Below are 25,315 nucleotides of genomic sequence, written 5' to 3'. Positions count from 1 at the left end.
CGTGATTTAAGGTTTAAAACCAGCTTTCTATATGTGCGTCTGCTGCCATCTAGTGGTCATTCACCATAATGCAAGCCGATCAGTGCTGCTCCCATCCCTCTCTGCTCCCCCCACAGTGTTCAAAACTTTTTACCAGCTTGTGGGTCTGTGTGTTTCTCCCTCTGTGTGTGTGTGTGTGTGTGTCTCTGTGTGTTTCTGTGTGCGTGTGTGTGTGTGTGTGTGTGTGTGTGTGTGTGTGGTGTGTGTGTGTGTGTGTGTGACACATCAGTGCTGCTGCTGCCTCTCAGGAAACGTGCACTTCCGTTTTTACTCAGCCCAAGCAACTCTTTAGTTTCTTTCCCCCCACATTACCAGATCAGTGTATAGCTCTGCAGCCCCCTGAGTCTGAAAAGGTGCAGATAGATTATGTGGTTGAGTATGTTCGAGTAAACATGAATCTATTCATAGCCTCCTTATCGTCAAGCAAACAGTGCAGGAGCTGCAGTGTTCTCCAGCCAGCGTTGCGCACAGAGGAGGAGAATGCTTTTGCTTTCATTCTCTCAGGACCGTAAAGGCGAGGAGGTGATTTGAAGTTGGAGGGCTCCACCTGCTTTCAGAGGTTTGGCTCTTTGGATTTCTCGTTTTTTTGGGGGGGGGGGGGCTGATGGAGTTTTCTGAGCACATCAAGACCGCCAATGTGGAGGATGTAGTGCTTCGGCAGCCCCTGCACCCGTTGAGCCGAGGCACCCTGTGCATCACCGGCCACCACCTGCTCTTCTCGGTCAGAGAGGAGGAGGGAGGCTCATCGCGGCAGGTTCTACTGCTCCTCAGGAACATCGATGCCACTGAGAAAAGGTGAGCTCACTGCATCTTATCAACGTGGAGGATGTAAAACAAGATGGTCATCGGGTTCCACGCTGGAAAAATGCCCTAGATATACGTAGAATGAACTTAACTGAGTCTCTTAGTAAGTGCTTTGTGGATGTTTTAGGACAACTTCATTCTGAGGATGGTTACAAACTTGTGCATGCTCACATTCAACAATAACTAACTTCAGGATTTGTACATTGGCGGTGCTTGTGTTTCTTGAAGACATTTCCAAAAAGTGGCTTTTTGATGAGATGTGAAACACAATCAAGTCCATTTGTACAAACTCCCAATGATACCATGAACTGTATGACTGAGAATCTTCAAAGATAAATAACAACAATAACTAACCAACAACAAGTTTTTGTGCCAGTGAATCATCCAACATCTAATTCATGTTATCCCTCAAATCTTTTTTTTTTTTTAACCAGTGTGGAAAATCTTTTTGGCTATTCCGGCCTCTTCTCTAACGCAGGCCGCAGTGAAAGGTTGGACATTTGTGTTCCAGTGTGTCTTCCCTGTTTCTGCCCTAACTGCTCACAAGTGCTGCAGAAGGAAATGTGCCAACAGCATTACAGCAACTCTCTTGTCAGACACACACTCACACTGTGGGTCGCTTGCTTTTAACATTCTGTTGACGTTAAACCTCATGAAAGCTTCGCTGTTACTGCTTGCAATATTCTTTGGTCAGTAACAGAGAGTACAAAGGGAAGTCCTTTGGCAGCAGGCTAAAGCTCTCCTTCCACACACAGGTTTGCCTTCCTTTCCTGCTTCAAGAAAGACTTCCCGAACTGCTGTTGAGTGTTGAGTGTGGACATTTTTGTGTCCAGGACTCATAAGTGTGTATTTGTGTTTGTAGGACAGCTGGATCCTCAGGGACGATAACCATCAAGTGCAAAGATGTGCAAGTGCTCCAGCTGGACATCCCAGGCATGGAGCAGTGTCTCAACATTGCACGCTCTATCGAGGTGTCACAAGTCATCATATAATCATAATGAAACCTCAAACATTTCCTCTTTGCACTTTTTCGCTTTGAATCTGATCATCTATTTTGACGTCCTGCAATGATCTGTTTCTCTCCAACTCTCTGTAGACCCTGTCCTGTCTGGACTGTGTGTCGGAGATGTATCCTTTCTTCTACAGACCTCCTGATCTCAGCCTGCAGGACCAGTGGGGTCTCTCATCCCCTGAAAGCCACTACAGTCAAATGAAGGAGCTGGTAACCAACATAATAGAACTACGCGTACTTGTAAAAATGCTGCTGCTGTGTAGAAATGTAATACCACATGCATAAAATATATATTATCACCCACCAGGGTCTCACAGGAAACCTCTCCCAACAATAGTCCGACACCCACATGACAGGAAAATGCCAGGGAAATTGAATGAATGAAAATAGGAGGTCAACATTCAGGATATCCTCTTCGCTAAGTTTTCATTTGTTTCCCCCTAACTCCTGAATGTGTTTAACAGAGAGACATCTTCCTCTGGGAACAGCACGTTGCGATGGTGAAATAATCCTCATGGTCAACTCCCTTAGTGGACCATGAGGGCAGCTTGGTTGATGTATTTTATAGGCACACTGTTCCCAAAACATGGGAGTTGGGCGAGTTTTTACAATAGTTAAACTGAAGTCCAAAGATGTTTTTTTATTCATCTTGTTCATCGATCATCTTTTGGGACTTCTGTTTTAGCTTTTTTTTTTTTTAAGGAGAAGGTTATTATTTAGTGGGAAAAAGATAATTATCTTGTATCTTGCTTTTATAAGTTGCCTTTATAGAACTATAGAATAGATTATAGAATTTGTTAATTTTACTTCTTAAAGGTGTTCGCATCTGTAAGATGTGTGGTGCTTGGGTCTCAGAAGGTTTAAACAGGACCTTGAAAAGTCTTTTTTATATCTACATCTTAATTTGTAATGGAAAATTTATGAGCTTTACATACAAAGTCACCATGATGTATTTAATGTAATTTTAGCTAAAGATTTTGGATCAGGTTTAGAGTTGTGCAACTTCTATTTCGTATAAATTGTCAGGTCAAATGTCAGAAGTGAAACACTCTCCCTTGAATGCGTCAGCAGCTAGCATGTGCAGAGGGATGTGATATATAATGAGTTTTTACAACCAAGTACCACTAAGCGCAGCTATTTGTGATTGGTGTTCGTCAACCTTCTCTCTCCTCTGTTCGCAGCATGATAGGTGGAGACTGAGCACTGTGAACAGAGGATACTCAGTGTGTCCCACCTACCCCCCAGCTGTCATCGTTCCTAAAGAGATAACCGATGACATGCTGCTAAAAGTGGCCAAATTCAGACAGGGAGGACGCTTCCCTGTGCTCTGCTACTACCACAGGAAGAACGGCATGGTGAGACGTTTGTGTGTTTCTCCTCTGGTCTGAACATGCAAACACATCGTGCCAAATAAGTCCAACCGAAATCAAAACTTCTCAGGTAATCATGCGCAGCAGTCAGCCGCTGACAGGAGCCAATAGGAAGCGCTGCAGGGAAGACGAGCTCCTCCTCCAGGTTGTGATTGACAACTCGGACAAAGGTTACATTATTGACACCCGCTCTAGTCAGCAGGCTCAGCAGGCCCGGATGATGGGCGGGGGGTTTGAGTCCAAATCGTGCTACAGCGGCTGGAAGAGACTGCACAAGCAGATGGAAAGGTCTCAGTGTGTGTGTGTGTGTGTGTGTGTGTGTGTGTGTGCACTGCAGAAGCTTTTCACCATGTTAAGACTTTGATCTTTCCCATCAAGTGAACCTCTGTCCCTTTTAAACAGGGGTAAAGCCCTCCAGGAGAGCCTCATCAAGCTGGTGGAGGCCTGTGGTGACGGGTCCCACAATATGGACCGCTGGCTGAGTAAGCTGGAGAATTCCAAATGGCTGTCACATGTCCAGACTGCTCTTTCAACGGCTGGTCTGCTGGCAGAGTGTGTGGAGAGGTATGATCTTACACCTCTGCTGTGTTTACACTGGGATTAATGTGTATATTCATATCCTGTTTCCAGACCTGTATATTCATTTCCATTAAGGACCTTTTTCTCTCGAATACAAATTTGCAGGGGGGGTGGTACAATAAACATTATTATATAGAAAATAAGATATTCATGAAGATTTTCTGGACTCTGGTGTGTCTGTCGGTTTTGTCCAGGGACGGTCATTCAGTTCTGGTTCACGGCTCTGAAGGGACAGATTCCACTTTGCTCATCAGCACTCTGGCACAGCTCATCATGGACCCAAGCTGCCGCACTCTGGAGGGCTTCCTGACTCTGTTGGAGAGGGAGTGGGTGCAGGTGTGTGTCTCTGTGTGTCTCTCTGTGTGTGTGTGTGTGCGCGCGCGTGAGACATCTAAGTAGCACCTGACATATTTGGTGGTTTTTGTTGGCCTTATGGAGATGGAACAAAGGAGCTGCAATTACTCAAGGATGAAAAAAGACAGTTGCAGTGTTGAAATAAACCAATGCAGGTGTACAAGTTGCCCTCTAAGATAAGTGGTCCAAATTACACATTTTTTATTCTGTGCCCCAAGGTAAACATGAGACCCTGGCTAAAGGGTAAAAGGGTGACTCTTGCACTAACTGCTCAAATGAGGTCCTAAACAATCAATCGGAAAAATAGGACAAGATGGAGAATATCCCTTGATTCTATGTTGAAAAAAGCTAAACATTTATAACCCGAAAAGTGACCTGTGAACTGCAGAAATGAGTGTGTTTGTCTGTGCCCTGTATGTACTGTGTGTGTTTCCTGTCTCAGGCGGGACACCCGTTCCAGCAGCGATGTGCCCACTCGGCCTTCTCCCACGCCCGCCTCCAGCAGGAGTCCCCGCTCTTCCTGCTGCTGCTGGACAGTGTTTGGCAGCTGTGGCATCAGTTTCCTCTGGCGCTGGGCTTCTCAGAGGCGCTGCTCCTCAGGCTGGCGACCGAGGCCTACGCCTCAGACTACGGCACCTTCCTGTGTAACAGCGACCAGGAGAGGTCGGCAGTTCTTCTCCACATATTCTGACACAAAACCTGCTGTGTCATAGTAACCCCTATCCTCACACGCTTCATGTTACCCCTGATTCCGATGTCTGCTTTCCGCAGGTGTTCTCTAGAGGTGAAGGAGAAGACTCACTGTTTGTTCCAGGCCCTGCTGAGGCCCAAGGAGAGAGAGCCCTACTCTAACCCCCTGTACGAGCACACTGAGCTGGCCATCTGGCCCTCGGTCCACCCTCAGTCCCTGCAGCTCTGGAGAGGTGAGCTTTGATTGACAGACGTAATAAATCCTATCTTTATTAAAGGGTGTGGTCTCTCAGTTTGAGAGCAGGACTCCTCTGCTTGTGCTCAGACTGTGTGCTTGCACTCAGTTTATTGTTGCTTGGACAGATCTTGTGGGCTCCAGCTCTTCTTCCCCTCATGCTCACACTGCTCCTGTGTCTTCTGTGTCTGCTTTCGGATTTCTCCTCTCTGCTCGTATTATTACTTATTATCTTTACTTCTGTCTAAAGATTCACTTCTTTAAGAGTCTTGTATGGGTGGTCCGTGCACTGCTGCCCTCCGTGGCATTATTTACACACTCATCTAACACACCCAAAGCAATGGCAGGACAATTTAATATGTCAACACAACACGTGACCTTCTACTGGAAGCTGAAGCGCAGGAAATCTGTCCAAGCAACAAAATATCTCAGTGCAAGCATGCCATTTTCCTGCTCTCAAACTTGTGTGTTAGCTTAATCAGTTATATTCATTCAATATTGTAGCATCTCATTTAATCTCAGTGAGTTCCCTGGTGTTGAATTGTCACGTGTTGCCAACTTTGAGGAGTCTTGATGCTGACTCAAGCTCACGTCTGATCCTTAGGCTTTTTCCTGAGGTGGACCCTACAGACTCGGCACCTGCAAGAGGCTCAGGAGGAAATAAGAAACATGGTCAACGAGTGGGGGAAGCTGGTGCTCACCTGACAAACCCCCTGAATAAGCCCGAGTGTTACAATGTACAATGCCAGTGGACTGTGAAAATATTTTTCAGAATTCTTAACAATCATTTTAATGTAATTGTTTTGGTAGTTTGTTTACTCTTTCATAAAACTGTTTTGGAAGAAAAAAAATGTTATGTGTTTAATGCTTGACAAACCTTGAATTTAACATACGTTTTGCATAATTCCAGTGAGGTACATATTTTCTGACATATATTCACCATTAAATAATATCAATAGAGGGGTGCTACATAACGGACACACCCCCCCAGTCCTGTTAAGCTCAGCTAAACACTCTTCACAATACAAATCCCTGTGCACAGCAAGTCAGCATGTTTGCACGCTCTGAGCTTTGCAGGCTGGAGACTGTAGTCCCGTTCAGTCAAGAGCCACCGGCCCGGGTGATTACAACAAGAGGACAAGAACCACGTAGCCCAGCATGACTCTCCACACCTGCCTATGTATCCAGTGGTCACTGGGCGAACTGAAACGCTGACCAATCGGATGGGTTGGTGATCTCTTCACCCTAACATTTAAATGCCTCAAAAACTCTTTATCAGCATTTATCTTGTGATTTAGTTAAGTGGAATAGTTTTGGATTGACTGCAACTGCTGGTGTTGGATCAAGAATCATCTTTGTGGGATTTCTAATTTTTCAGCACACAGGTAATGAATTTTTACACATGATCCATATATAATACTATTTAACATGATCTTGTCTATACTTTTTTCTTAAGATGTGTATCAGTGATCAATACGGTCTCATGAGGTTCTGTTTGACTTTTCTAAAGAGCTGCTGCTGGCCATGAATCCGGGCATTCGGGTCTGTGTGCCCACTGTGGCCCTGCTGGGCATGTTTTGCAGGGGTTGCCTGAGCAGGGTGCAGAGTTTGCCCCGTCGCAGCTTCAGCACTTTGCACAAGCGAATGAGCAGGTGGAACAGTGTGGAGACCAGCGGCCCGCTACCTTCTCAGGAACACCCTCGTGTCCTCATCACAGGTTAAACAAATCCACATCTGTCTGTTCTGAGCATGTAACGGCCATTGTTTTCTACCACTTTCACTGTGCAGCCACTGTTTGGCTTCTATCGGCAACAGAGCTGTCATCTCCGGGGAGCCGAGAACAGCACCAGGCACATACTAAGCATCAAACAACAGGTTACGTTGAAGTACTGGAGTGAAGGTTTCATATGATTCAGTGACATGAGTGGAATACTACGGACACATGCTGTCCATTCTGTCTGTTCGAGTTGTTTTCACTGTGCACCAGCACCAGGACCCCATTTTGACTCATCACAATAGAGTGCATGCAGACAGTGCTAGTCACATAAAAGAGCCAATGAGTGGCACTGGGTGAGAATAATAGACTGCTGCCACTTTTTGTCCCATGATAAAGCTTTGGAACAAATGAATGCTTTTTTTTTTCACCAGCTTAAGCATGGTGCGCCAAAAACATTGATATCACGTTCATACTGAGCTCCAGGCATGTTTTGTTTCTTTTGCAAAGTCGATACATTCAATGTGTCTCTGTGTACAGGTGGCCTTGGGCAGTTAGGTGTGGGGCTTGCACAATCACTGAGGTGAGATATTTAGAAATTCCTGAGATATGGAAGTTTGTGAAAGTCTGAAATTTGACCTCTCTTTATTAATGTGCAGAAAATTGTATGGACGAGAGAACGTCATCCTGTCAGACATCAAGAAGCCTCCGCCTCATGTTTTCACCAGTGGTATGCAAAATATAAATGAGTTTTATGGCCTTTTATGTCCTGTTTTCCTTTGTTAATACTTTTAAATGCTCTTCCCTCTTTTTTCCCATCAGGTCCATTCGTATACGCTGATGTGTTGGACTACAAGCACCTTAGAGAAATTATTGTAAATAATCGAATCACTTGGCTCGTCCACTACAGCGCTTTGCTCAGTGCTGTTGGCGAGGCTAATTTGGCTTTGGCACGCAAGATCAACATCACAGGTCCACTGGATTGCACACCATATTTAGAGGTACCGCATTTTCAGAGAGACTGTCGTGTTTTGACTCCACTCTGCATCTTCCAGGCCTTCATAACGTGCTGGACTTGGCACTGGAGAACTGCCTGCGCCTCTTTGTCCCCAGCACCATCGGAGCGTTTGGCCCCACTTCTCCACGGGACCCGGCCCCAGACCTCTGTATCCAAAGACCTCGAACCATTTACGGCGTGTCCAAAGTGCATGGGGAGCTGATGGGAGAGGTGAAATTATTTATAATAAACACACAAAGACACTTAGGATGCCGTGATTGTATTTATAGATTTTTCCGATCTCATATTCATGTTAATCATTCTTCAGTATCTCCATCATAAATATGGCCTGGACTTCCGCTGCCTACGTTACCCAGGTGTGATATCAGTCAACAGTTCTCCTGGAGGAGGAACCACAGGTATTGCTCAACTTAAAATCTGCATATACCACAATCTGAGAAAAAAAAATTATATATATATATATATGTGTGTGTACAGCAAAACCAGCTCGATGTTATGGACTAAGCAGCCCTGACCTTTTTCTTCACAGACTACGCTGTTCAAATCTTCCACGATGCTCTCAGCACGGGTCACCACGAGTGCTACTTGCGACCTGACACTCGTCTACCCATGATGCACGTCTCTGACTGCCACCGTGCCACAGTGGAGTTCATGCAGGCGCAGGAGTGCCAAATGTCCCTGCGTACCTACAACATAGCTGCCATGAGTTTCACTCCGGAAGAATTGGCCCAAGAAATACGCAAGCATCTCCCCCATCTCAAGGTCACCTACAACCCCGATTCTGTCCGCCAGAACATCGGTACGACTTAAAGCGTGTGGTACACACACCTTAACACAAAACCTTGATGGGATGACAAAGTTGTGCAGCATATATAGACTGGGGTAATGTCAAACTGGAATGAAACCAATTACACATACATGTAAATATATTAAGGGATGTTAATAAGTGACATGTCCTGTTTTGGTTATATTTATAAAAAATGAACTTTGGTATTGAAGAATCAAAACGGCATGTTTGTAATTAAAAGTCAAAAATTCAAACTTTCATGATAAAAACAGCAACATTACTGGTAAGAATTTATTCTATAAGATTTTGAGGGCTCATGCAGGGGCGGATATAGGATTTATATAATAATATACAAAAGCTTTAGCAAATTATTCTTAGTTGTTTAAGTGAAAAAGTTTAAGTTAAAAAAAAAAATATATTGACATTACAGTGGCATTTCAGGTACCAATCAGGTTTCAGCTGGGGCCAGTGCCCCCCTGGCCCCGCCCCTAGATCTGTGGCCTCCCTGTGTTTTCCGTTTTTTATCCTATTTATGTCTTTGAATTAATTGTGCGGTTTATATCATCATCTTCACGCAAACTACTAAGAATGGTTTTAATGTGGTGATGTTTGTTACTTTGCAGCGGACAGCTGGCCGGTCAGGTTTGATGACACCAACGCTCGCAGAGACTGGGGCTGGGCACCAGCCTTCGGGCTGGAAGAGCTGGTGTCCGACATGTTGCACTTCATTCGAGCCAAGAGGACCAATAAGGGTTTGCCAGTCAGCTAGCAAACCCTGCTCCACAGAGACTGACCAATGCCCTACCCCTACACGAACAATACACTATCTCTCACTTCACTTTTCCGAAAGTGTTTCTCTGGAACATTACAGCAATGAGCCAGTGTCTGTTAGGTGTAATTCATAGTTAGAAGCCCTCAGAATACAGTGGATAGTGAGATTCCACACGCATGCACACAATGACACACATCTCAGTCTTTTTCAGGGAATAATATGCTGTCAAACCTTCTCTCCATCTTTGTTGTTTTCTAATCGTGATGGTGGTACCAGCATCTCTCAGATGCAAAAGAAAATCATTTGTTTCGTAAGCTTCAGAGATTTCCAAATATCATACAATCACTTGCATGGACTCACCAGTCTGTTAAATGTCTGTTACAATGTCTAATACAATATGGACCAGTCGCAGATTGAAAGTATCAAAGCTGTTGTATACTTTGATTCCACAATTATCTGGAATGGCTGGCTCAGTTAGCTCTGGACTGAAATGACACATCATGTATTCTGGCTGTTTCGTAATATCAAGTGAAAATCACACACTGGACACAAACCCACTACCCTTGCTTTGGCATCGAGCAGGAAGCCTTTAGTTTACTGTCTTCTGGCCAGCAGTGTGATTTTGATTATGAATATGCAACAATAACAAGCCTTATTGACTGTAGATTACTTTTGGAAAACGGTCTAAAATGCAGTGTTGTTTGAATCAGACTTTGAATAATAAAAAATGTAATTTACCTAAATAGCAGTGATCATTATATATGGCTCAAGGTCATGTATTCAAGAGAATGTAAAATATACAAAAATATATATTAAGATGGTTACTGGGTACAATGACTATAACATGAGGATTTACATTTTAAGGTATCGGATACTTGACTAGTACTTGATTACATTACAAATAATTTTTAGTTGTGTAAGTGAAAAAGTTTAGTTTAAAAATAAATTGAAAAAAAAAAAAAAAAAATATTGACAGTACAGTGGCCAATCAGGTTTCAGCTGGGGCCAGTCCCCCCCTGCCCCCTACATTTCCAACAATAACCTTTTTTTTTTTAACAGCACTACATTCAAAACACAACTATAACTTGGGTTACATGGTAGCACTGGTGACCCGAGCACCAATAGTAATTAAAACAATTCAGTTAAAGAAATCAGTAAGGGGTTAACTTCAATATTTTTACTGTGATGAAGAAACTAGCAGTTTTTTGTAGGATATCTTTTTCTGCCATGTTGAATGTTGTTGTGCCATTTGATGTTTTGATTTAGTGCACACATACCTCATTTGAATGTGTTCCTGAGAAGTAAACGGATATCTAGTTAAGTCCATGTCTCCCCTTTCATGTTTTCCCCTTATTAATCTAAATCTATATTATGCTAAACGACAGACAGAGAAGATCACAAATTAAAGAAGCTACACATATCCTATAAAAAGGTTTTAATTTCAAAAGGATGACCAGATGACAAGAGCCAGGGTTACTAAATACAAATCATAGAGCAGTCCCACAGAGATTAGCTTGGTGCAAGAGTGACAACGTAAAATTGCATATCTATTAATTTGGGAAATGAAAGCATACTCAAATTTAATTTCAGACTGGAAATTAAAACAAGAAAATTTCAAAGTGAGAAATAAACAGCAGGTTAGACAATGCCAAACATTAAGTTACAATGTGGGACATGACATTCTGTTAGAGCCTGTAACAGCGATGCCACTGGTTCCACTACTGAAAGGCAGTAGTAACAGGAGGTTACTGTACGATGGTTCCTCACACTCAGTAATGAAAGTGGTTCATGCACATCAGAGACAATCACTGCACATGCAATCATTTCTCAATGAAATCTAGTGTAGGCTGTGGAAAATATCTGAAACCTGCCCAACTCTAACCTCTGAGATTCGTCCATTTCCCTGCTCGACAATTTAAAAAGGACAACACAAGCTTCTTTACACGTTAGATAATACACCAACTGACAAATCAAGCTCTTTATGCAACACACTCTTCAGAATGTACCAAACCAGTAAAAAGAAGAAAAAAAAAAAAGAAGACTCGAGAATTATCAATTTGTACATTCTAAAGCTGAACAAGGTTGATGACAAACGTCAAGAGAAAGAGGAAAATTCAAAACTGATGAAGCTCCTTGGTTTCAGGACATTTGTGATGGAGAGATCTGGGTCTTCCCCTTCTCCCTCATGGAGCGCAAGGCCTTCTCTCTTAGGTGCTTCTCCAGGTCGTCAAGGCTGTCGTCTACTTCACTCTCCGATTCCTAAATGAACAACCATGAAATACATCACTCTACTTGCAGCTCAGATAACATGAAGGTGCCCTGCAAACAAAATATCCAGATTATTTTTCACATTTTCTGAACAGGAATACGAGGCCCTCGGTTTCTAAAAATCACTGAAACTAATTTGTACCTTCCTTGAATCTCCATCCTCCTCCCCACCCTGGTTTTCTTGTCCTTCTCCAGCACCAGGGGCACCGCTCTTCTCCTTCTTGTGCTTCTTGTGCTTCTTGTGTTTCTTGTCCTTTTTGTGTTTTTTCTCCTTCTTCTTCTTCTTTTTCTTTAAGCTGCCATCAATGTCAGAGTTCTGCAATAAAATGGACATCGTTAGGACTAAGCAAGATGCTTTTTAAAACCAGCATAACAAGAACGACATTGTAAGCGTTCCTGTGCCAAAGGGGGATTATGCCTCAGCAGGGCTCTCGCTCAACAGCTCTAGGAAATGTTCATCCATTAAGTAAACTTGTTTTGATGTGTCAAGATAGATTTCTTAGACCATCACATTGTTTGTTTTGTTATGTGTATTCTTTGTAAGGACATTAAGAGCCACTTCACCATGTCAAATTCCTGTTTGTACAACTTACTTGGCCAATTAAACTTGATCTGATTAAGGTCATAACGACCATATTTAATAATTAGTAGTATTTACTAGTATTTAACACAATGAAGAAAGTATTGACTTGACATCGGATAACTAGATGGCCAAGATGATCATCCTATAATAAAAAAATGTCGCTGCATAATTATCAGCCTTATCAGCCAAAAAAAAAAAAAAATCATTGTTTTGATAACATCCATTAAACCAAGGTTATTCAAAGTACAGATAATATCGAAGGTTTAAATTATAAACATGAAGATGATAATACTTCTAAGACAACCAAAGGTCAACTAAATACAATACTGAACCTTGCTTGGGGACTGACTGCCGGATCCACTGCTGGCCTTTTTGGCTGGTGGTGGGGAGCCACTGGCAGAGCGTGACGGTGAGGGGGAGGCAGATGCTGGGGCTGGACGTTTCTGAGCTGCTGGTTGAGGGGAACCAGATCTCGATCTGGAAGATGCTCTCCTCATAGGCTGGGGGCCTGGAGAGGGTCTGTTAAGTGGATATGGTTGCCATTAGAAGACATTCAAAGAGTAATGTTGCATACACAAAAATATAAACCAATTCTGACTTTTTACAAAGCTTGCTCCTTGTTTACCTCTGATTGGTGCGCGGCTCTGGGGTGCGGGACACTCTGCGGATGGGTTTGCCGCTGTGTGAAGGGGACTGTTGTCTCCGCTGGTTAGATGGAGATGAGCTGGAGGTTTTGAAGCATCCATGGGGGCTAGTGGAATCTCTGACAACGCGACCGCGCTTTACTGGGGATGGGGACAGGCGGTTTGCTGCTGCAGGAGGGGATCGTGCATCTCTGTTTTGCCAGCCAGAAGGCAACATAGGGCTCCTCCTGTGTCTGGGTGGTGAGGAGGGTGGAGGTGTGCGTCTCCTTGGAGCAGGAGAATTTCTGCGCTTGGGAGACCTGGAGACACGTCGCTTGCCTCCTGGGGAAGAGCGCTTTGCAGGAGAGCTAGACATCTTCCTCTTCTGTGGAGGCAAAGGTGAGGGGCTGTAGCGGCGCTGGATAGGGGGAGAATAACGTCGAGGGGATGGAGATCGGCGGCGAGGAGGTGGAGAAGGAGACCTAAGAAGCATCACATTTTAATTATCAAAAAAATAACTGACTGGTCAATTATTAATATCAAAATGACAGCACATGCTTATGCTTATACCTGCGTCTAGGAGGAGAGGGAGATCTTCGGCGTCGTGGGGGAGAAGGGGAGCGACGTCTCCGTGCAGGAGATGGAGAACGTCTTTTCCTGGAAGGAAAACAAAAAATACTTTATAAGACCAACATATGCAGATACTACCCAATTTGGATTTTAGAAGTTTAACCATTCAGCGCAAACTCTCTGCTTAGTATCTGACCTTGGAGATGGATCCCTGTGTCGCCTCCTTGGAGAAGGTGTACGTCTCCTCCGGACATCACCGTTTCTGGCAGCTGGCCCTGCTGTTGGCCTTTTTGGCCCTTCATCTGCGGAGGAGGAAGACCCGGTATCTGAAAACACAGAGATGAAGAGCATCAGCAACCGTTCTAATGTAGCCTCAGCTGTATGCTGTGAGGAGAAGACACCAAGGTTGGGGTGTGAGGACACAGCTTCAAAAGTCCATGAGACAATAAGTAACAAGATGACAGACAAAGACTTGGTTAGAGAGAGATAGAGGGGTTGAGTATAGGAAAGGAAAGTACAGAGATAAAAACGCTTTTAACCTGAAGAGGACTGTCGATTCTGCCTGCGATACTGACGTCGCTGCTGCTGCACCGGATCTGTTGTTGCCCCTTTGTCATTTTTATCCTCCTCTGAAATGTAGAGCATTGAGTGTCCCATCAGTTTTTACAAACCCAGTGTTACAGACTACCATGGATACAAATGATAAAAGAAAAAATAAGTTGTATTTATTTATTTACGTTTTCTTTAGGTTACAACATTGCATAGTGCAACGTGACCGTGTATTTATGCTACCTGTGTCCCCTGTGTTGGTGTATATCGTTTTATCAGATTGTAGTGATAAACTATCTGGATCAAACATCATTATCACAAAACTATCTGAGCATGTTTAATAGAAGCACAGTAATGAGGTTATTAAACTACTTTTTAAGGCAGTCGATTGAAATTAGTTAGTAACGTTTAGATGAGATTCAAGCCTGTGGAAATGTCAACTTGTGTTTTCTGCACAGAGAGAACACATTTAGTGCTCTTGTTGCATCATTTCCAGATTGTTGGAATTAAGATTTAAAAGTATGTATTTTAAAATAAGACTGAATACACGAAGTATGGAAAGTAAACAATCCATTAATATTTTAATTACATTGTAGTTGCAATGACACTTTAAGGTAAACATCCATATTAAACCCCTCATGATTATAAGCCAAGGAACAAAAAAGTGTACTGTCAAACTAAATTAGCTGGGGTCTCCATTATGACTAGTCACCTCAGTTTGGGAACGATGAGGTGAAAGGCCTTTACTAGTTTTAATAATAGGAGTTGAATAGTAATTTAACTAGTTTTTCAAAATAAAGTATCTCTTACCGGACTCAGAACCATCAGAATGTCTGGCCTTGGCATTATCAGGCGGAGAATCACCCCTTCCTCCTGGTTTTCGCTTTAAACCTTAAAAACAAGACACCAAGAAAATTGGTACATAATAATACTTCTCTTATTATAATAATTAAGGCATTTCATATAATGAGCTAGTTCTAACTCCTTACCTTTTAAAAGAACAGTACAAAGAAAATTTATCGAGACTTACAAAATTATACAAAATTTCTAAGAACCAATGTGGAAAACAATGAGGATTTTGAATATTTTACCAGATGATCTGGGTGGAGAAGCTGAACCCCGTCCTCTTCTCCCCCTAGGAGATGGTGAGCGTCTTTCCTTCCCTGCAGGACTAATGGATTTGTCACGATGTTGCAGCTGTTTTCGAGGTGGTGTGTTAGATATTCTTTTCATCACTTTTTTAGGAGAGCCAGAGTGTGCAGAGCTGCTGCCGGAGGATGAAGCAGAGCGAGACCGCCTCCTGCAGGAAACAAACATATTTTTCTTTCCAATGTGTTGCTAATATCCTGAGTCTTTTGCATGGTCAGGATATAATATAAACAATAGCACCTCGTATTAATATATGCTACTAAAATAAAACGTGTAAGGGTTCAAACCGGCATTAAGGCTTTCACACTGACCTACGGACTGGGGAGCGCCTGTGTCTGTGTCGGGAGTTGGGGGGACCACGTCGGGGAGGACTCCTTCGACGAGGAGAAATTCTCCTCCTAGGACTTGGCCTTCGGCGAGGGGAAAAAGATCTGAAAGGTTAGAGAGGGCAAATTCATAACGTTTTCGAACTCTGAAGTTCTCATTCAGAGACAATACTATAACACAACATATGGTTTACCATACATTTCTGAAATTACCTGGAACGGGAGCGTCGTCTGTGAGAGCGTGAATGAGAGCGGGAGCGGTGATGAGGCCTTTCCCGTCTGGTTTCCTTGTCCCTTTCCCGAGACCGCAGTCTTTCCTCTTTCTTCAGAATTTTCTCAGGGGAGGGCTCTTTGACTTCCATCACCGAGTCCGCTTTAACCACCTCCAAAACTGTGTCACTATAAACCAGAAACAGAAAAGTTTACATTCCAAATTTCCCCTGTTAGATCATTACTGTTACCCCAAATACAAATCTGCTCTGTCCGAACTACAGTACATAGAAATTTGCCTTAAGCAATAATTAAACAAAAATGGAAAAAGACCAACATTAAGACAAGACTTGATAATTGCAGCAAAGGGAATAATGTACGAACCAGGTGGATGAAGCTTCTTGGACCACTGGTTCTGGCATGGACCTTCCTGATGTATCTGGTTCCACAAGCTGCTCTAAAGGTTTCGTGGGCAGCTGCATTAGGGGTGGCGGGGGTGAAGTGCCACCAACTGGGCTGGATTTGCGACGTGGGGAGCGTGAGGGGCTAGGTTTTCTGTCACGCTTCACTGGCGATCTTCGTCGTGGTGATGGTGACCTTGTCTTCCGCCTGGATAGAAAGGAGGCAAACCAGGAAAAGATTTCCATTTCTGTCATAAATACACAAATCCAACTTCTTTACACCAATCCCAATATAAAAAAACGTTTTCTAACCTTCTTGGACTCTTCGACTGAGCCCTCTCTCGGTTTTCTTTCTCCTTTTCCTTCTTATCATCATCCACCTTCTTAAGAGACGCCAACTTCTCCTGTTCAATCTATCAAAAACAGAAGTAAAAGAGATTGTACACATCAACACTTTCAGAAACGACATTCAGCAGTATTCAAACATAATCACATGTGGAGTCAACATTATATTCAGTTTTATTGTCTCCGTTTAAGACATTATTCTATATTCTTCAAAAACCTTTCTCCAAAGTCGGACTCATTTACAGCACCTTCTTTACCTGTCTGGGTTACTTGACCTTTCTACATCGTACAAATATATTTTGCCAGGATTTATCTCAAGGAGAAGCTTACCTGTCTCTGTTTAATTTCCTCTTTCTTCTGTTCCAGGAAAGCAGAGGGTATGCCAGCGATGTTGTCCTGGGCACTCAACAGCAGGGGCCACAAGTCCCTCATGAACTCCCGGGCGTTCTTCCCATTCAGGAAGCCTGTCAGGTTGATCTGCATCATCTTACTATCTGGGTGCTGCAACACACACACAAAAGGGGGAAAGAAGCCATATAGGCATTGAAACGATGGAAGGCGGCAATCAGGGGGAGGTAGGACCCACCATATGGAGCTTCCTACCTTATAGTCCTCACTAAAGTAAACCTGTTACTATGTAGTTTAACATACTCAAAACATGTTATGGTACTGATGAGATATTTAATGTCCTTGGATCCAATACTGGACTATCAAAATAAAACTGATTTAAATAATACTCACAAACTCAAACTGAGAATGTGAGCTGGCTGAGGAGATATATATCTAATGATTTAACAATTGCATGCAAGACTGCTGTTATGCATAGTTCTGACTTTGTTCCCCAGATACATTAACTATAACAACAAAATGCCATATCATAAAAAAATACTTAGATATTGGGTTTCCTCAATGCTATGCCCACTACTTTACATTCTTGTGTCCCTACCCACCCACTATATTCCAGTCTCCCCACAGTATTCCCTTCAGGAGTTAAACAAATAGCCACAATACAGAGTGCATTAAAACCCAACACTGCAAGTACAGTTCCGGTGTCTTCAGTGAGTCCCATGGGATCAGTGGGCACGGAGCTCCCTTGGCTTGCTTCCGCCTCCCTACTGCTTGAGACTCAACCACCTTGAGCTTAATGTTATATCATTTATCTAAATTGCAAGAGACGAACAAGCAATAATGAGTACACAGTCACACAAAAACGAAGTTTTATTTCAACAACTAATTATGAATAACTGAGAAATACGCTTATCTCAAATTCAATTATGAAATTATTATTACTATACAAGAGTTCCCTTTAAACTTAGCTTCAACAGTTCACCCAACCCCAAAAAGTCATAGAAAGCATAATATTTTTTTGTACAAATGTTTTAACTTCAAGAGAATTATAGTTATTCACAAATATATTATGGGACCCAAGCCTGATAATATCAATCAATTGAGGATAATATGTGTAAATCACGTGGGTTCTGTCTCCATTAACCCCCCCCCCCCAATATTTTCAACTATGTGCAATGGAAATTACCCATTACCCATCCCAAATTATTTAAAAGCCTCAGTGGGGCAGTATGATTAAAAAAGTAAACTATTCAACATAATGTATCTCTATTAATTAAAGTAGCAATATGACTATAGGATATAAACATACTTACTTCAAAAAGAAATACATAACATCAGTGAGCCTCAGCAATACAGCTCGACTGACAAAAGGATTTTTACAACGTCAAAAAACTGAATGTAGCTTAACACCAAGATGGAAAGTACTGTTTGTTATAGCTGAAGATTTTAAGTCTGTTACACATTTGATCAAATGCAAATGAGATGTTGCCTATTGTTAGAGGGTTTGATTGCCTTTTTAAAGAATTACTTAATCTACTGAACATCTTGTTTTTGCCGATGTCCAGTGGTTGTCCGTTCTCAGCTGGATACAGGGATATATATTTATAATATCTTCACATCACGTATGTGTGGTTAAGAATGCAACAGGACACTTCACACCACCTCAAACAGAGGTGCCAAAAATTTGAAATGTTCACTTACAACAATACATTTCAGCTTGGTGATAAGATATGTTTAAGTTATTCTGTAAGAACATAAAGTAGAGCCATTACTCTTAACAATTGGATATGGCACATTGTTAAACCATTCCTGATTCCAGTATAAAATGATTGTGACGTTTACACTAATCGGGTTAAATGATGCATTACAAATAACTACGGATAATATGATCATGGCATTGTTCAGGTATGTCTTTCACTGACATGATATAGGTGACCCCTGCATATAACTCACCTCAAACCAAACACTGCATCATGAAGGGAGAGTTGGGCTCAGTGACTTTGGGCTCAGGAGAGAGCTAATTAGGTGTTGGTGCAAGGTATAACATCCATATTGGTTCAGGCCTTTTAAATCATAAATCACATCATCATTAGAAGACTGCTAAATAAAGGCACTTGTCACATAACAGCAAAACATGGTTATGTCATCAAATATGAGTTTGATACCAATTGTTACTGTACCATTCACTTTCAATTTGACTAGGATGGCAATTATTTGATTATATCCCTTCTTATAGAGTAAACAATGCCTTCAAAGCTATGATAGTTTTGAAACAAACAAATACACACACAATTGTAGATATTACCTTTTCATCAAGCTGGTTAAATATGAACTCTATGACGACGTCATCCTCGAACCCCAGAATCTCTGTCACTCGTTGTGTAATCCAGGGTTTGATGACCTCCAGGTTCACTTTGGTCATGTCCACCTTAGACCGACACAATAAAACAAAATGAACTGGGGCCACGAAGCAGCACTAAGCAGGCCCGAGCGCTTGCGAACACAGGACCTATGTGGCTGTGGGGAGGGCGTTCAGGGATCGGGCTAAACGGCTCAGCGTTGCGTGCGTTTAGCGCACCGCGGGAAGGACAACCGCTTCACTGCCTGTGTCCGTCACGCAGAGCCGAACCCTGACCACTAATGTCGCATTACGGTCCACACCAACAAGTGCAGACCACATGAAGAACATTTTACGTAAATCGAATTTAAGTTATTAAACAAGGCTTGCTTTCATGTTGCCAGTAGGTGGTCCCATCATTACATACAGGATAATAGATCCGTTCAGGCCAAAAACACTTGTTTCTCTTCAAATCATATAAATCTTCACCTTTGCAACATCTAAGGAATCTATTACCACTGGCACTAGCTGTGCTCGGGCCCTACTAAAGTTAGTGAAGACAATCAATGACTAAATTACCTGATGCTCCAAGGTCTTCTGGGAGCCGAGTGCTTTACAGTTTGATTCAATCTAAAACACAGGTCTAAAGGCGATGTTGTCTGGCTAATCACACATCGTATGGCATCAAGTTCTCATCTGGAGGAGCTAATACATTTGCAAAAGAATTGAACATAACACATGGATGATCTTGTACCTTCTTGTCCAGACATTCTGCAAATTTCAGCTGCTTCAGGAGTTTCTTGTGCTTGTTGCTGAAACGGTTGTCTTGCTCCGCACTTGTGCCCTGAGGAACAAACAACAAATCTTAATTTATCTTGTTCAAGAATATCATATCTACGCACATTTTAACGCATGCTTCAAACATGCAACCACAGTCTATCAAAAGGCTAAATTGGAAACCAAACAGCACATGGTTGAACATAGGCTATCAAACACTGGAATGCTTGTTCTGATACATTATTTGATATCGATAATTAAACTACCAGCCAATGTTGGAGCAGGTGATTAAACTCATGTCAGATGGGATTTACACCAGTAAGCTAATGTTAGCTAAGCTAGCAGTTAGCCCACTTAATCCTCAAATCCAGGCTAGCATTAGCCACAGACAGGCTAACGTTAGCCAAAGTCTGGTGGTTACTTGAGCCAAACACAAGGAGATGATATTAAAAACCAGATCGGTGTTGTTTAATATACATTTAATGCCATATATACTTTATAATGCAAGGGAAGCAGTGGTCATGACGAGCCCATAGAAACAGAAACGATGTACCGCCCGGGCGCCATCTTTAACCAAGGCAGCCAAATTAGCAGTAGCTAGCTAGCAAAGGTTGGCTCGTCTATTTCCTGCAATTGTGACCTACTGCGCATTAACCTGGTAAAGTTAAGGCGTGTACACAGAGCAACGTTGCAGAAGGGCGAATGTTGCTAAACATTAATTGTTGTTGAAACGCGCATTCAATTATGGGAGTTTCCCAGCAAAACTACGACAACTGGCGAAAGCCAAGACCGAAACCAGTTGATAGACGAAGCCTTGACCGTAACGTTTCTGACTGTACGGCTCTGCACCTGAACACATGTGGCACATCGGTGGACTAAACAAGCAACACAAGGCAAAGCAGCTTAACACACAAGACACCGAAAGCAAAGGAATAAAGTTAAAGATCTTACGCGGAAGAATCCCGCGTCCATTATCGGAGAAAATGAATAACAAGCTCCGCTGAGAAAGACGTGTGTATGGAGAGCCGGATGAAGATAGCACCCCTGGAGGTAACAACAAGCACTACATGTACTGTAATGGCACCCGAGGAGGAGGAGGAGGGTCATCACCTGTTAATACATCAAATACAATAAAATAAAAATAAAGAATATTTCTAACATCTACTACTACTACTGACAACAATAATGCAAACAATCAGGTTCGCATCTAAATGTGTAGTTTAGTTAAAGTACAACACAGGGTAGAACATTAACATTTTATTTAGGGGGCAATTTTTTGAAAATAATTGGGGGCACTTTTTGAAACTTGTGAAATAACATTTAACCTTTGTTCAAAATAATAAATATACTTATTTAGGCTTACAGTATATAAGCAATTGCCATCAAATGGCAATAATAACACTATTAGGCAGAAGTCTACAGATTCAAAGTTTTTTCTTAGATTTTTTTAACAAAAAGCTTGTCCTGGAGAAGAGCTGGGGCGATGGTGTTGAATGCGGAGTCGAAGTCCACAAACAGGATCCTGGCGTAGGTGCCGGGGGAGTCGAGGTGCTGGAGGATGAAGTGGAGTCCCATGTTGACTGCGTCGTCTACGGACCTGTTGGCTCTGTAGGCAAACTGCAGTGGGTCAAGGAGGTGGTTGGTTATGGTCTTGAGGTGGGTTGGCACGAGGCGCTCGAAGGTCTTCATTACTACAGAGGTCAGGGCGACTGGTCTGTAGTCATTAAGGCCTGTGATCCTCTGCTTAAAATATTGGCAGTTACCGTCCTCCATACCTAAATACATCCAATAAATACAGCTCAGGTCTGTCCCACCGTGAAACACAGGAACATTTCTGCAGACCTCGCCAAATGGAATCCCCCAAAGCTCAGAGCGTTGTTACGTGGGCAAACAAACATGAAAGGAGAAACCAATTTCCGAAATTGACCTTACAAAAAACTCACACAGCTCCGTGCGGATTCATCATGTGATGTGCACCCAAATATTTATGTCGTGACCCATACTGCATCCTTTTTTCAAAATGTTGTTTCAATGAGTCCAGTAGTTTTGTGTAATCCCGCAGACTAACAGAAACACCAACAAAAGAAACAGAATGTGTGTGTGCCTGTGGCAGGAGAGGATCCAGAAAACGGTGAGCATGGCCATGATGCCGTTGAGGACGACAGCACCATAACCCACTTGAAATCGATGGCCAGGTTCATCTCTATGAGGAAACACAGAGAGGCAAGGAAGTCTTTAACAAGACATCATCCTTTGCTGTTTACCAGTGAGTTCAAGCACAAGGGACCACACTACACACTCTTCCATCACCATGTTACCTGAGTTGGGCCAGTGACAGCGGTGAAAGGAACCCCTTGCCCGGCTAGTATGAATCAATCCAGGTAGGTGAGAGTCCACAAGAAGACGCAGCAGATGCATCCAACGACTACTGACAGCACAAGGATGCTCCAGAAACCTGCAAAAAGGCAAAAGCATCATCGAAATTAGTTTATATCTGTATTTATTTTTGTAAACCCAACTAAAGTGTGAGTAGAAGGACTTCCAGCTCTTTATTACAGATAGAGGATTTTATGGCGACTTCATGTAACTGTAAGTAGAGATGACAGAGAAAGAGACGGCCTGATACTCACCCAGGATTCTCTCTTCAGTCTGTCCTCTCCTCTCACTCTCCCTGCCCGCAGCTCTGTAACAGTCGCGAAAGCAAAGCAAAACATCCTTCTCATAAACATGATAAATATCACTGTAGTGTGTTTGGGTTGTTTCATTTGCCTAAAGAAATCAAATGTGGACGAATTTCCACTTCGTCATCCCTGCTTAAATAATATCCTTTATGAGAGAAAGAGAAAACTAGATGATGAGGAAAAATAAACAAACACGGCAGTACAGACAGTACGCAAGTTTAGCTTTTATTTCAAGTTATTTATGACGTTTTATAGATTTATATTGTGCCAGCTAATGTCTGCTGAGGTTGACACCTTTAAGGCTTTTCTTGTTCTTTACATTTTGAAAATTGGAAGATTTTAATGTTCTTTATTTAAATGTATCAGGTAGGTGAAACATTTGAATTTAAAACCACTTCCTAATCAAGCTTTTTCACAACATAACATTGAGTAGGCTATTGCTGTTTGAGGGGCCCCCCTGGGAGATTGTGCTTGGGGCCCCAAGAACAGCCAAGAAAAACTTCCACAAAGTTACTTTATAGTTATTAAATGTTTCACAGCTCCTGGTTTGTGTTTAACAAGTCGTCTCCCTCTGTCCATCTCTTCTCTTCACAGATTCCATACAACCCTGGACAAAATGCTGGCTCCCCCTCTCTAGTGTACTCTCTCCAGACACAGCCAATAAATGCACAGCCACAGAGTCGCCCGGTGAGTGTCCCTCCGGTGCTTCATTTACAGCTTACCCACCTCAGAGCCGTCAGCTGTTGTGATTGTTATGATTACCGTTGTTGAGAATTGGGACTTTGTCCGTAATGGAGGGTTTCTGTGCTGGATGTAGATATTTGATATGTTATAATTTATAAATTTGATTGTAATGTAAATCTCATATAGTTCGATCAGTGTAGTCTACGTTAAGATGGGTAGTTACACATTAAAACCTTTTGTGCAAAATCTCCCAAAGCAACAAGCCTAGTAAGAAGTATCCAAATATGATATTTTCCAATATTCTATGTTTATTTACACTTAATATTGATTGGTTTCCTTCCATCAAGAGAGCAAGACTAACTAGCCCTGAGTCAGTGTATTCACTCAAGCAGGAAGTCTTGTGTTAAACCTGTTGTGTTTGTCACTTATTGACAATTTTGAATTCTAAACATTGTCCAAGGGCTGGGTGATATATCAAGAATTATCACGATAAATGTCACATCTCAGGGTTAGCTCATTACTTATTTTATTTGAATGCTTATGTTCTCTACTGAATTCATTCAACTTACTGTTCATCTGCAGCTCAAAGTCCCCACCAATGAAGAACCCAACAACACAATCAACTTTCGCGAGCTGCTGCTAAGCCGCTGTCAGAGTTTGAGAAGGACAAGGTGGATGATGTGGCGTTTCAGACGAAGCTGAAGGAGCTGGACTCTGCTGCATCGGTAAGTGTGACGCCGGATCTTTACCGAAACGTCTTTTAGTTTCTGTTTCCATTCGGTTCAAGAGGTTTGTATCCTTGGTCCCATTCGACGGAGCGTGACCGACTTCAGGTAGAGCTGCAGGAAGCCCAGGACATTACTCTGCGGCGTTCCACTGGCAACATCAAGTTCATCGGCAAACTCTTCAAGGTCAAGATGCTAAATGAGCCCATCATTCATGACTGCGTGGCCAAGATGCTGACAAACTACGACGAAGTGTTTTTAGAATGTCTGTGCCTCCTGCTCACCACCATCGGAAAGGACCTTGACTTTGATGAGGCCAAGGTGAGCTGGTGGTAGTACATTTGACATAAATCTTAAATTTCTTTTATAATGGTCTTAGAATGGTTTGAAGGGCTACAGATTGAAAGCTTAGAATATAATCTACAGGATAATATGCGGCTGGTTTCCCTTTCCAAAATTAAATATTAAGAGAAATGTGTTGTTTGCAGGGATGAAGATGTGATGTGAACTTTTTGTCAGCAGTTTTTTTTAAATGAGTGCAGCCGAAGATCAGTTCATGTCTCTGCTTTCATCCCACCAAGATTTTTTCTTCTGCACGTGTCAAATTAGTGATTTAAGAGGTGATTCTGATTTACAAGTACACAGTTTCCAAGACATATAGATCCCCCGGGTTCAAGTCCCAATCCTTCCCATCTTCTTGCCGGCAATAAAATGAATTCTTAAAATTGGCAGGATTTAATGTAATATATTAAATTAATTAAATATAAGAATATAAAAAGAAATAAAGGAAAATTACATTAAATTAAATTAATTAAAAAAAAAAAAACTGCGGGCACATGTGCGCAATGGTCTTCTGCGCAGGGTGTGCGCGCGCAGTTTTTTTTTTTTTTAATTTAATTTAATTTAATTTAATTTAATTTAATTAAAAAAAATTAAATTAAAGTATGTTTATAGTACTTTGAAATATCCAGAAATTATCTATTACACAGTAGAAATGTTGCACTTTGGTTAAAAAAATCTCTTAATCTATACAGTAAAAATGTCTAATATTCATTGTGTGGGTAGTCAGAGAGGTCCTGAACACAGCCATATCAGTCTCACTCTGGAATTATTGGGCAAAGTATTTTTATAGTACTTTGAACTATCCAGAAATGATGTATTCCACAGTGGAAATGTTGGAATTTACTTTGAAATATGTTTTAATTTATCGAGTAAAAATGTCTGATATTGAGTGTGTGGGTAGCCTGAGAGGTTCTGAACACAGGCATATCAGTCTCACTGTGGAATTATTGGGCAAACAGTTTTTATAGTACTTTGAAATATCCAGAAATTAACCGATTTGATTGGGCACATGTGTGACTTTA

At 42.1% G+C, this 25,315-nt stretch overlaps 3 protein-coding genes across 8 annotated transcripts; 2 read left to right on the top strand and 1 right to left on the bottom strand.

Annotated features, from left to right (window-relative positions):
- The first annotated feature begins 643 nt into the window (after nucleotides 1-643).
- Nucleotides 644-5,928, top strand: zgc:154055 (uncharacterized protein LOC556036 homolog). Of its 2 annotated transcripts, XM_062396557.1 has the most exons (11): nucleotides 644-834; nucleotides 1,278-1,334; nucleotides 1,706-1,814; nucleotides 1,940-2,065; nucleotides 3,037-3,210; nucleotides 3,296-3,513; nucleotides 3,628-3,789; nucleotides 3,999-4,140; nucleotides 4,601-4,821; nucleotides 4,930-5,081; nucleotides 5,688-5,928. In XM_062396557.1, exons 1-11 carry the CDS (start codon nucleotides 644-646, stop codon nucleotides 5,786-5,788), a joined length of 1,653 nt encoding a protein of 550 aa, XP_062252541.1. In that variant the 3' UTR covers nucleotides 5,789-5,928. The 2 variants fall into 2 exon arrangements, with proteins under 2 accessions (XP_062252541.1, XP_062252542.1); XM_062396558.1 differs by lacking the exon at nucleotides 1,278-1,334.
- Nucleotides 5,929-6,095: 167 nt separating this feature from the next.
- On the top strand, nucleotides 6,096-10,677 carry tdh2 (L-threonine dehydrogenase 2). Of its 2 annotated transcripts, XM_062396559.1 has the most exons (9): nucleotides 6,096-6,468; nucleotides 6,594-6,800; nucleotides 7,338-7,380; nucleotides 7,457-7,527; nucleotides 7,620-7,769; nucleotides 7,853-8,025; nucleotides 8,123-8,213; nucleotides 8,345-8,614; nucleotides 9,226-10,677. In XM_062396559.1, exons 2-9 carry the CDS (start codon nucleotides 6,608-6,610, stop codon nucleotides 9,369-9,371), a joined length of 1,137 nt encoding a protein of 378 aa, XP_062252543.1. In that variant the 5' UTR covers nucleotides 6,096-6,468; nucleotides 6,594-6,607; the 3' UTR covers nucleotides 9,372-10,677. The 2 variants fall into 2 exon arrangements, with proteins under 2 accessions (XP_062252543.1, XP_062252544.1); XM_062396560.1 differs by having other exon boundaries at nucleotides 6,096-6,800.
- A 117-nt stretch (nucleotides 10,678-10,794) lies between these two features.
- On the bottom strand, nucleotides 10,795-20,905 carry srrm1 (serine/arginine repetitive matrix 1). 4 transcript variants are annotated; one of them, XM_062396553.1, is made up of 17 exons: nucleotides 20,813-20,905; nucleotides 19,839-19,928; nucleotides 19,052-19,174; nucleotides 16,729-16,899; nucleotides 16,366-16,466; nucleotides 16,037-16,261; nucleotides 15,656-15,841; nucleotides 15,428-15,547; nucleotides 15,059-15,267; nucleotides 14,778-14,858; nucleotides 13,958-14,047; nucleotides 13,615-13,744; nucleotides 13,419-13,505; nucleotides 12,851-13,330; nucleotides 12,558-12,744; nucleotides 11,785-11,958; nucleotides 10,795-11,633 (listed from the first exon to the last, which is right to left on the bottom strand). In XM_062396553.1, exons 1-17 carry the CDS (start codon nucleotides 20,831-20,833, stop codon nucleotides 11,514-11,516), a joined length of 2,595 nt encoding a protein of 864 aa, XP_062252537.1. In that variant the 5' UTR covers nucleotides 20,834-20,905; the 3' UTR covers nucleotides 10,795-11,513. The 4 variants fall into 4 exon arrangements, with proteins under 4 accessions (XP_062252537.1, XP_062252538.1, XP_062252540.1 ...); XM_062396554.1 differs by having other exon boundaries at nucleotides 15,428-15,526; XM_062396556.1 differs by lacking the exons at nucleotides 19,052-19,174; nucleotides 19,839-19,928; nucleotides 20,813-20,905 and adding an exon at nucleotides 18,700-18,814.
- Nucleotides 20,906-25,315: the final 4,410 nt, after the last annotated feature.

This window comes from Platichthys flesus, chromosome 10, assembly GCF_949316205.1.
Source record: "Platichthys flesus chromosome 10, fPlaFle2.1, whole genome shotgun sequence".
Taxonomy (NCBI): Eukaryota; Metazoa; Chordata; class Actinopteri; order Pleuronectiformes; family Pleuronectidae; genus Platichthys; species Platichthys flesus.
The sequence above is the reverse complement of the archived record's forward strand: the minus strand, read 5'-3'. Positions and strand labels throughout refer to the sequence as shown.

Coding starts and splice junctions, on each gene's coding strand:
- zgc:154055 (XM_062396557.1), top strand. CDS start 644: ATGGAGTTTTCTGAGCACATCAAGACCGCCAATGTGGAGGATGTAGTG. Junction 3,790..3,998: donor CTGGCAGAGTGTGTGGAGAG/GTATGATCTTAC, acceptor GGTTTTGTCCAG/GGACGGTCATTCAGTTCTGG. Junction 5,082..5,687: donor GTCCCTGCAGCTCTGGAGAG/GTGAGCTTTGAT, acceptor TCTGATCCTTAG/GCTTTTTCCTGAGGTGGACC.
- tdh2 (XM_062396559.1), top strand. CDS start 6,608: ATGAATCCGGGCATTCGGGTCTGTGTGCCCACTGTGGCCCTGCTGGGC. Junction 7,770..7,852: donor ACGCAAGATCAACATCACAG/GTCCACTGGATT, acceptor TGCATCTTCCAG/GCCTTCATAACGTGCTGGAC. Junction 8,214..8,344: donor TCCTGGAGGAGGAACCACAG/GTATTGCTCAAC, acceptor TTTTCTTCACAG/ACTACGCTGTTCAAATCTTC.
- srrm1 (XM_062396553.1), bottom strand. CDS start 20,833: ATGGACGCGGGATTCTTCCGC. Junction 14,048..14,777: donor TTCTGATGGTTCTGAGTCCG/GTAAGAGATACT, acceptor TCTACATTTCAG/AGGAGGATAAAAATGACAAA. Junction 13,745..13,957: donor GAATCGACAGTCCTCTTCAG/GTTAAAAGCGTT, acceptor CTGTGTTTTCAG/ATACCGGGTCTTCCTCCTCC.